This window comes from Myotis brandtii, unplaced genomic scaffold (assembly GCF_000412655.1).
Source record: "Myotis brandtii unplaced genomic scaffold, ASM41265v1 scaffold120, whole genome shotgun sequence".
Lineage (NCBI taxonomy): Eukaryota > Metazoa > Chordata > Mammalia > Chiroptera > Vespertilionidae > Myotis > Myotis brandtii.
This window is the reverse complement of record NW_005354174.1, coordinates 1,004,326-1,015,682: the sequence shown is the minus strand read 5'-3', so window position 1 is coordinate 1,015,682 and position 11,357 is coordinate 1,004,326. Positions and strand designations below refer to the sequence as shown.

At 39.1% G+C, this 11,357-nt stretch overlaps 1 protein-coding gene across 7 annotated transcripts in view; it reads left to right on the top strand.

The window, feature by feature from the left end:
• Positions 1 to 11,357, top strand: part of GGNBP2 (gametogenetin binding protein 2) — a 29,794-nt gene that overhangs the window by 530 nt on the left and 17,907 nt on the right. For 6 of the 7 annotated variants that reach the window (XM_005858543.2, XM_005858542.2, XM_014531550.1 and 3 more), the window contains exons 2-4: positions 156 to 342; positions 9,438 to 9,518; positions 10,960 to 11,213. In XM_005858543.2, coding sequence (XP_005858605.1) covers positions 250 to 342; positions 9,438 to 9,518; positions 10,960 to 11,213 — 428 coding nt within the window. In that variant the 5' untranslated portion in view covers positions 156 to 249. Of the gene's footprint in view, positions 1 to 53; positions 343 to 9,437; positions 9,519 to 10,959; positions 11,214 to 11,357 lie in introns of those variants that run through there. The other variant, XM_014531528.1, reaches the window with a different exon arrangement.

Here is an 11,357-nt window from a genome sequence, read left to right as displayed (position 1 = left end):
CCGCGCTCGGCGCTGATTGGCTGAGCGCGTGTGGAATCGGGTGATGGGAAACGCAGCTCGACTCTCCAGTCCCCTCCGGCTTTTCTCCCTGCCCCCCGTGGCGAATGTGCTGCGCGGCGGCCGGTGCTGAAGCTCGCGGCGTTTGGCTGTTGCAGGCAGGAGCTGGGAGGAGGTGCCGGCAGCAGGAGCAGCAGCGGCGGCAGCAGCTGGGAGGAGGTGGTGACGGTGGCAACGGCAGCGTCGGGGACGATGGCGCGACTGGTGGCAGTGTGCAGGGACGGGGAAGAGGAGTTCCCTTTCGAGAGGAGGCAGATTCCCCTCTACATAGACGACACCCTCACGGTGAGCGGGCCGGGTCGGGCTCTCCGCTCCCTGGCAGCTGTTTCCCTCCTCCCCCTCCCCCAGGCCGAGCGCTGCGCACTGGAGAAAGAGTGTGTTGCAACTCCTAGGCGAGGCCTTCTCTCCGGCAGGCCCCACCAACTAGCCTTTGCAGTGGGTCCCTCGATAACCTCTGCAGGCCCCTAGCGCTCTGTACCCACTTGGAGCCCCTGTCCCCAGGCTCTCCTTCCTTTTTGAACCGTTTTTCCTCTGCCCTGTCCCTTTCGGAGACGCTGCTTTTGCCAAAGCACGCGCCTCGGAGAGGGGTTGAAGGATCTTGGGCGCTTAGGGCCTATGCCTTCCAGAAACCACCTACCCTCGGGGAGGCTTAATTATCTGGCAATGTCGCAGCCACCCTGCTACCTATATATTGTCTACCTTAATGCTGCAGCTCTCACTGCATAAGTATAATTACTGAGGACACAGTGACATGCTCTTGCACAGTAAAAATTCCACTTAAGTGCTCTGATTTCCTTGTAAGTAGTATTGTGTTTGTCTACTACATTAAAACTCTTAGAAGTGATTTTACTGCTAGGCCATGACTCTTCAAAATGGGCTTTTTGGCATTAGTCTTTAGTTTTCTTTTCTTCTTTTTTTTAAGGAAGCAAAATTATCGAAGGTGTAAAAGCACAATAAAAAGCTGATTGTTCATCTTGAATGTCAAAACCCAGTTCTGGGTAGTTTTCTTTTTTAGATTTGGTGATAGTACAGTATTACAGACCCTCTGCCCTGTGTTGCTGTAGTATTTCCTTTAAAAGGAAATGGCAGAAATTTGAATTGAACCTGAACAGGAAATGAGTGCAGTTGCTTGCCACTATTTCCTAAGAAATGAATCTATTCACAGTATCTTAAATCTATTTTGATAATGCTGAAGCCTATTTGCCTATTTTTATAAGTTGTAACTAGTCTCTTCATTTTCTTCTCTTTGGCTTTTTTGTTTTTCAAAGGCAGTTGATCTGTTTTGTTCCTGAATTTTTTTTTAAATGTCTATTTTTCAAATTTTATATAAAGTGCAAGTCATTGTAGAGATGCCACTCTATGCCCTTCTGTTTGCCAGTCTCAATTAAGACTTGAATGAGCTGCAGTATTTTAAAAAGGATTAGAAGAGCTATTGAATGACTTAATTTGTTAGAACTTTAAAAAAATTAAATTTATTGGGGTGACATTGGTTAATAGGATCATGTAGGTTTCAAGTTGTTAGAAGTTTTTAAGAGAAAGCATCTATAATTACCTGAGATAATTTTTGTTTTCTTGGGAAAAGGTAGAATGATTTGGCCTGCTATGATTTAAATAGAATTTGTGTTGATGCATTAGAAAATACTTGAATGCCTTGGTTATGATTTTTGCACTTTTTGCATTAAAAGTATATTGGACTTGTATTTTAAGCAGTTTAAAAAATTAGCACTCTGATTATATTAAAAGGTACATATCTCAATTTGAAAACACCTAATAAGAGTTCATTTGTCAATAATTTTCTTCTCTACTCCCCCTCCAACACTTTTCTGGAGCACATAGTTTAGTATCAACCTTTTATGTTTATCCCAGAATGCCTTTGAAGTTTAAAAAATATCCTTTGGGTTTGGACATAGATTACTATTGAGTGTATAATATCATAGTGTAGAGGAAATCAACATAAATTTGAGTATTTACAAAAAAAAGGAGAGAGACTGATTTCTCTCCTTATGACCACATAACCACCTTTAATGCAGCATTGATATATCTGATATATAGCACATTAAAATAGACAACTTTGGGAGTGTTTTTATACTCTCTGTACAATGAAACTAGTTTCCATAGAAAAACCTTACACTGTGATGTATTATTGTACTTATTTCTTCAGAGAAGTTGTATTCTGCTGAACTTGAATTTTGCTTTTATTGCATTGTGAGCTTCTGACCAAGGCAAATACAACTTAGGTTTACTTAATTTAAAATCTTAAAATAGCATTTTATTTAAGAAAAGGTGCAATTTTTCTTTGTTTTGGAAGGGTTTTTGTCAATAGGGAATGAGTGGGACTATTTATTGCTTTTGTCTTGAACTTCTGCAGACATTGAATGCTGATTAGTGAAAATTCTTGTCAGCAATGCATTATATTTAGGGAAACAAATTTCTTTCAGAACTATTCTACCAATACTACTTAAAGCAAACACCTGTTTGGGAAGAGGGAAGGTAGAGCAGAGGTTGATTCTCTGCACACTGGTCCATTGATAGTTTGACAGCAGTGTATCCTTGAACTTAGCATTTGGTTTGGTATTTGTTCCTAGGGTCCATAGGTAAGGCAGGAGAAAACATTGTGTTATCTTTATTTCTAGTAGTTTCAGAATCTTGTTAGCTCCTAGATGTTAAATCCAGGTACAGTCAGTTACAAATGTTTATCATTGTAACAGATGCTGAAATCTCTAGCCTTAGTTAAACTGGCTATTTTAAATTATATTTGTAAAATGAAACTAGGTTTATATGTGAAGAAGTAGCCTCCTCTTTTGTGATACTAGAGTCCCAATCCAGGAAATCTGTGCAAGAGTAGGCCTCCCTTCCCTCCAGCTGCCGGCACCCTGGACCTGGGCTTCCCTCTGGCTGCCGGCACCTGGGACTCGGTTTCCCTTGCAGAAGGAGGTCCCACCCACCCACTGTAGCCCACCAGTCAGTGGCCTGGGCCTCCCTCTGTGGGGCAATCATGGGGTGATGGCCTGGGTGATGGCTGGGCCCCCAACCAATCACATTGCACCCGCCTTGGTTGGCCTCGCGCCAGTGGGTGTCATAGCGTTGTTCGGCTGTTCAGACGATTTGCATATTACGCTTTTATTATATAGGACTAGTGGCCCAGTGCACGAAATTGCCTGGCCTGCACCCTCTCCAATCCGGGACCCCTCGGGGGATGTCCAACTCACAATCCGGGACTGCTGGCTCCTAACCACTCACCTGCCTGCCAGATCACCCCTAACCCCTCTGCCTGCCTGCCTGATCGCCCTGCCCTCCCCTGCCGGCCTGATCACCCCTAACCGCCTCTGCTTCGGCCCCACCACCATGGTTATGTCTGGAAGGTCTCCCGGTCTAATTAGCATATTACCCTTTTATTAGTATAGATGTTGTATCCACATGTAAAAGACTCGTGTGGAAGCCCAGCCAGTGTGGCCCAGTGGTTGAGCATTGATCCATGTACCAGGAGGTCATGGTTCCATTCTGGTTCGGTGCACATGCCTGGGTTTCGGGCATGTTTCTATCCCTCCCTCCCTCCCTCTCTCTTCCTCTCTGAAATCAATAACACACACACACACACACATATTAAAAGATTTGTGGTAGTTTAGTGGGTTTGAAAACGAGTACAGTGCTGCTGTTGGTGTATTTGGGAAAATCCCAAGTAAGTAAGCTGTTGGAATATTTGGGAAAATGGCATGCTATGTGGCCAAAATGCTGTTCAGTGTTACTAGAATTATAAAATAGCAGATGGATAGAAGATAGATATTATTTTATAGCAATCTTTGAAAAATTACAACTTTAAGTGAGTGGTTCTTTTAAAAATGAAGAGAGTGAAAATGTATACTTCAGATAGACACACAGAGATACCGGTTGAGATGTAGTCTCAACATTTTATATCTTGCTTTTTTTCACTAAATATTGAGAACGTTTTCTCTTGTTATTCTTAAACAACTTTAATGGCCATGTAATACTTCGTTGTGAGATCCCATAATTTAATCATTCTTTAGTGGACATAGAGGTGGTTCTAGTTTTTGCTGTAATTAATACTGTAAGAATATAAATAATGCATAAACCTTTGCATTAACTTTTTTCTCTCAGGCTTTTAAAAGTACAATTATTGGATCAAAGGATAAGGACCTTTTATAAAGTTATTGATACATACTATCATATTGCTATAGCATTTCTGGAACGAGGTTTACCCTCCTAATTCAAACCAATCTAAGTGGATTAGAAACTCTGATAAGGGTTTTTAACCCTACCAGACCGCTGTACCGATTTTTCGGTAATTTCCACACAAAGGTGGAATATTGGCCCTAGATGAAAGGCAGATGAAAGGTAGACCTATTTGCTACAATGTCTCCAAATTCCATCTTATTCTAACCACTTGTTTGCATGTAACTAACATTTTTCTATACCATGTTGGTTTTTTCTCTTTAATGCTCAGGAGCCCAGGTATAGGGGACAGTTAGGTTCAGGGCCTCAGATCTGGTACGATTAATAGGACTTTAAAAAGATAATAAATGTTAGGCATATCCTCTTGGAAATTAGGTGCTTAGCATTTGTTAAAAGTTTAGTATTTAATGTCTTCTTTCAACTCTTGATTAAATAATTTTACTAAGTATTACTAAAGGTAATGTTACAAATAGTTGTGAGGATGAAATAAAAAACTGAGCTGACAATGATTTTTATTTTTTTAAACCTCACTGAAGACATGCTTAGAGAGAGGAAGGTGGGGGGAGGGGAGACAGAGAGAGAAACATTAATGTGAGAGAAACATCGATCAGTTGCCATCTGTATGTTTCCCAACTGGAGATCAAACCCACAACCCAAATATGTTCCAGGAAATGAAATTGGCAACCTTTCAGTGCGTGGGATGACACTCAACCAACTGAGCCACTCAGGCTGGGCAACAATGATCTTCTATCCTATCTAATAATAGACAAACATGGTAATTGACCATACCTTCACTACACCTCCCATTGGCTAATCAGTGTGATATGCAAATTAACCACCAACAAAGATGGCGGCTAATTTGCATACTGCAGGCAAATCCTGCTGCGCCGCCCCACCTGGGGCTGGCGGCAGGGCGATCCCTAGCCACTGGCTGCCCCAGCTCGAGATCCTGGCCTGCCGTGTGTGGGGCGGGGTGGGTGGCAGCGAGTAATAATAACCGAAAACTTCCCTAACCTGATAAAGAAAAAGACACACAAGTCCAGCAAGCACAGAGAGTCCCAAACAAGATAAACCCAAAGAGGCTCACACCAAGACACAGCATAAGGTAAGCCCTGTTTGGTTAGCTCTGTTGGTTAGAGCATCATCCTGATACTTCAATGTTGTAGGTTCAATCCCTGGTGAGAGCACATACAAGAATCAATCAATGAATACATAAATAGGTGGAACAACTAATTCATCTCTCTCTAAAATCAATAAATTTAAAAAAATAGTAAAAGTTAAAGACAAAGAATCTTAAAAACAAGAGACAGACAGTTAGTTGCCTAAATAAAAAAAAAAACTCCCATAAGACCATCAGCTGATTTCTCAGCAGAAACTTTACAGACCAGAAGGGATTGGCATGAAATATTCGAAGTGATGAAAAGCAAGGACCTATGACCAAGACTACTCTACCAAGCATGACTATTATTTAAAATTGAAGGAGAATAAAGAGCTTCCCAAATAAAACACAGCTAAAGGAGTTCATCACCACCAAACCAGTATTACAAGAAATGTTAGAGGGGCTTCTAGAAGACGAAGACAAAGACGACGAAGAAGAAGAAATGAAGAAGAAGAAGAAAAGAGAAGAAAAACAGAGGAACATATTTTTAGAGAATAAATGGCAATAAATGTGTACCGATAAATAATCACTTCAAATGTAAATGGCTTAAATGCTCCAATCAAAAGACATAGAGCAGCTGAATAGCAAGAAAACAAGACCCATATATATCTATATATATAAAAGGCTAATATGCAAAGTGTCCCCTTGTGAGTTCAATCGCTCCCTATGATGTGTGCTGACCACTAGGGGGCGGCGTGGAACTAAGGAAGGCCCCAGCCGGCAGCTGGCAGCAGCTGGGGAAGGAAGGAAGGAAGGAAGGAAGGCCCCAATTGCTGGCCAGGCCTAGGGACCCTACCCATGTGCACCGGGCCTCTTGTTTTTAATAAATACAAACTTAATATTGTTGATTAGAATTTATGAGAATGCTGTAAAAACCAGATTTATGGTCAGGTGGAAAACAGGACAGATACTTAAGAGTGAAAGTGAGTAATGGATTCAATAAACTTTATAAAGCAATAATTTTAGGACCATGACTCGATCTATTTTTGGCTAGGCAGGGATAGGCAGCCTCATGGTGAAGCAGAACACTAATGATTCCTCTTTGAAGCCATGCTTAAAATACTTTGCATGACTGTCTTCCTTTAGGTAAGCTAGCATCTGAAGATTTAAGTCAATCTGAAGTGGTTTTAAAGAATGGGGGGGCAAATAGTGCATCTATCCTCTTTGTGTCCCTTTCCCCCCTTTTCTTATTATCATCTCTCAATGTTAAGCATATAGTGAGTGATTGGCCAGAAAACTGCAAGGTAAAATATCCATTCTCCTAAATGTTTGAAAAGCAAGGACAGGGTATTTATTGTGAATGCAGAGTAAGTACAAGAGAAAATTTAGTAATATACATGCCAGTGAAACCTAGAAAATAAATGGTAATCAGGTCTATTTGCCCTGCCTGAGTTTCTCAGTTGGTTAAGCATTGTTCTGTGCACTGAAAGGTTGCCAGTTCAATTCCTGGTCAGGACACTTTGCATATTTCTTAAATTGATAGCTTTGATCTTAAAATACTGTAGGTAATTTTCTTCCTTTCTTCTTTCCTTCCTCCTTCCTTCCCTTCCTTCCCCTCTCTCCCTCTCTCTTTTTGGTTAATACTCACCTGGGGATATTTTTCTTCTTTTAAAAAAAATTTTAATTTAATTTTATTTATTTTATTTTTTTATTGTCTAAAGTTTTTCATATGTCTCCTTTTTCCCCGATTGAAACCCTCCCCTCCCGCCAGCCATTCCCACCCCAAGCAAGCCCCCACCACCCCAGTGTCTGTGTCCATTGGTTATACTAATATGCATGCATACAATTCCTTTGGTTGCTCTCTAATACCCTCCCCTACCATTTGTCTCTGGATCTATTCTTGTTCATCAAATTATGTTGATCATTATATCCCACATATGAGTGAGATCATGTGATATTTATCTTTCTCCGACTGGCTTATTTCACTTAGCATAATGCTCTCCAGTTCCATCCATGCTGTTGCAAATGGTAAAAGTTCCTTCTTTTTTATAGCAGCATAGTATTCCATTGTGTAGATGTACCACATTTTTTTAATCCACTCATCTGCTGATGGGCACTTAGGTTGTTTCCAAATCTTAGCTATTGTAAATTGTGCTGCTATGAACATAGGGGTGCATATATCCTTTCTGTTTGGTGTTTCTGGTTTCTTGGGATATAGTTCTAGGATATTTTTCCATTGAATTTTAGAAAGAGTGGAAGGGAGAGGGAGAGACAGAGAGAAACATCTATGTGAGAGAGACACATTGATTGGTTGCCTCATGCACACAACCTGAGCAGGCTGGGGAACCTACAACCGAGGTACATGCCCTTGACCGGAATTGAACCCAGGACCCTTCAGTGCTAGGGCTGTAGGTAATTTTCTTAAAATATTTTTGTATGGTAGCAATTGATATGTGGTGAAATGGTATATATTTGTATCAAGTAAAGAGAAAATGCAAATTAAGGTGTTAGTTGCTTAAATGGTAGATTTGGAGTGATTGGCAATGTTTGCTTAAGTGGCTTTAAAAGTTTATCTTATACTTCTTTTGTGACTTGACAGTTAAATTTATTTCTGTTTTGCCCAACTAGTGTGGTTCAGTGGTTCTGCATTGTACCTATGAACCAGGAGGTCACGGTTTGATTCCCAGTCAGGGCACATACCAGGTTGCGGGCTTGATCCCCAGTGTGGGGCGTTCAGGAGGCAGCTTATCAATTATTCTCTCCCATCATTGATGTTTGACTTTCCTCCTATGCCTTCCTCTCTGAAATCAACAAAAATATATTTAAAAAGAAAAAAAGGTCATATATATGTTTTACACTTGTCTTAGTTATTCAGTTCTTAGTTTATTGTTAGAACAAGCATCTTTTAAGGCTCTTATTTCTAATATGGAGGGAAAAGAATGGTTACCTCCATTAAAGAAGCAGGTCTTTGTGTTGCTGGTTGAAGGGAGGTATCTCTTTAAGATCACTTTCAACTTGGTGGGGTTTTTTAGTGTTTTGTTTTTGCCTCAAATGGGTCTCTTTTAAACCTGACTTCACTCTTTGGGTGTGTAGGAGTTTGCGGTCTTGTCATCTGGAAATAGAAGTTTGTTCTAGCACAGTATGTTTGATACCTTTTACAATGTTTTAATTAAGATATAAATGTGTTACTTTATTTCATTGTCTTGAAGGCAAACTTTTTTCCATTTTTTTAACATCTCTGGAATTGGGTTGCTTCTTTCATTTGGTGATATCCTACTTATAATAGCTCCTAACTATGGTACTTCTTCATATCAGTGCTATTACAGCTCATTGAAATGTGTTAATTACTAATTCCCCATTATCTGATATCCTGAAATCTCCTTAAGCTTTTTTATATTTCTCTTCCTCTGGTAATGGAATTTTGATAATTGAATAAATACCTCAGTGTATCCTTTTTGTTCATAATTAGAGCAAAATTTACTGTGTGCCAAGTACTGATATGAGTTCTTCTCATTCACATATGATATATGTGTCATATATATATGATTATTTCATTATGAGATTTACTGAATTCCATAGTTAAGAGGAATAACTAAAAATGTCAAGGTATTTAATGTAAAATATCAGGTTAAATGCTATTATAGGCCACCGCAATAAACACTTTAAAATATAATTTAATCCTCACAACTCACTATGTAAAAGATATTAAAATTTATTATGTAATCTCATTTTACAAACGAGGAAGCTAAAAATCAGACAGGTTAAGGTTAAGTAACTTGCCCAGAATTATGACATAGATTGTAAGCAACAGAACTGGTGTTTGAACTCATTTCTACCTGACTTCAGTGTTTTTGTGCCTAATGGCTATAACTCTCTGGCTTTAGAAACTTGTATAACTTGGATTTTTAAAAACAAACAAACAAACAAACAAACAAAAAACACCTTTTTTTGGCAGAGGGCAGGATGGCAGGTGGGGGAATCTGGCTGGGGGGGTGGGGTGTCTATTTCTGTCCTAAGAGTTTGTAAAATAATCTATAACGTGTTCAAAGAAGATAAAATAATTGATTTTTTTATTCTTTTGCATATTAAGATGGTGATGGAATTTCCTGACAATGTGTTAAATCTTGATGGCCATCAAAATAATGGTGCACAACTAAAGCAGTTTATTCAGGTAATAGTTTTAAAACCCAGTCTTTTAAAGTGTGTGTGTGTGTGTGGGGGGTGTTTTAAAGAGTCATTGAAAATTTTAGCCGTATTAATTTTGTTTTACCTAGGGCTCTTTAGGTCTTAAGATTACATTGAAGTTGCTTTCTTTTATTATTGCTACAGTGAATATATTTATGTACTTTTCATGTGAAAGAGATTAGGTTTTGGTGTGTTAACATTTTACATGTCTATAAGGCTTTAATTTCACTAGGTCATCTTTCCTGTTTTTTAAAGATAAGGTATACAACTTTTCATTGAGAACTTGTTGATTTTCTTCTATAGTAATTTTTATTCAAGTAAAAAAAAATTAACCCTGTGTTGTGAGCTTTTTGATTACTTAATTCTTATGCAGTATTATACTTTATAATACACTATATATAATTAAGATAATGGAGGATAAATTGTTACTTTATTTCAGAATTCTGTTTCTACCTTTGGAGTAAAATTTGAATGAATTGGTTAATAGTAAATGTGAGAAAAATCCATTTTAGGTGTAAACTTACTTTTCCATCTGATTTTAGTAAAGCTGGAGGCATTACTTATAGTGTAACTATATCTCCATCCAGGTAGAAGTTATTTACTAGAGTTTTGCCCATTTCTCTACAGCTGTAGTTCTCAGACATTTTTCAACCTTGTCATAGCCAACAGATAACATTCATATGCACCAGCATATTAGTTACTCATTGCAGGTTCCTACATAGGTACGATAGCCGTTGTTCTTGCCCACTAATCCATAACACACCTGTCCATACCTCCAGGTTAATAATTGCTGTTCTACATGATCACCATCCTAACTTGACTCCTGTAGCTAAACATATTGTGTTGTTAAAAGTTGAGAAGACATGGTAAAGCTGCACTGTCTTTTTTTCTCTTTTTTTTTAAATTTAAAGCAAGAGTATTAAACTTAATACTTGAATAAACACTAAATTTCCAAATGCAGGGCTTCTTTTTGCTATGCTGGGGCACATCCTAAGCAGAGCTTTTTTATAACCTAGTTTCTAGAAAGGGGAGTTTATGCAGCAAACAGTATCATATGGACAAGGCTGACCATCTTGCCTTTTTAAAAAATATGCTTTTATTGATTTTAGGGAGAGGGAGAGAGGGACAGAAGCATCAGTGATGGAGAATTATTGATCGGCTGCATCCTGCATGTACCCTACTGGGGATTGAGCCCGAAACCTAGACATGTGCCCTGACCTGAAATTAAACCGCGACCTCCTAATTCATGGGTGGATGCTCAACCATTGAGTCACACTGGCTAGGCTATTTTGCTTTTTTTGACTCAGTTGCAGATAGAGATGGCAAGCCTTGCCCAAGTTGTACTTAATGCACAAGGATAGGAACCAGAAGTAGTAGTAAAAGAGTAATTTTATGTGTTTCTTAAGGATTCTTCATTTTTCTTTCAGCGACATAGTATGCTTAAACAACAAGATCTAAGTATTGCCATGGTGGTGACATCACGTGAAGTCTTGAGTGCACTTTCTCAGCTTGTCCCATGTGTTGGCTGTCGTCGCAGTGTGGAGCGCCTCTTTTCCCAGCTTGTAGAGTCTGGAAATCCTGCCCTTGAACCCCTGACAATAGGGCCCAAGGGAGTTTTATCTGTAACTCGAAGCTGTATGACTGATGCAAAGAAACTTTATACATTATTTTATGTACATGGGTAAGTATAATAAATTAGGAAAAAATGGGTTTGTTAAGTTTTTTAACTTGGTGACAGTGGTAGCTTTTATTCTAAATTTGGTTGGAGTAAAGCTTGATTCCAAATCAGTAATTTTATTGAGCAACTTATATGTGCCAGTGACTA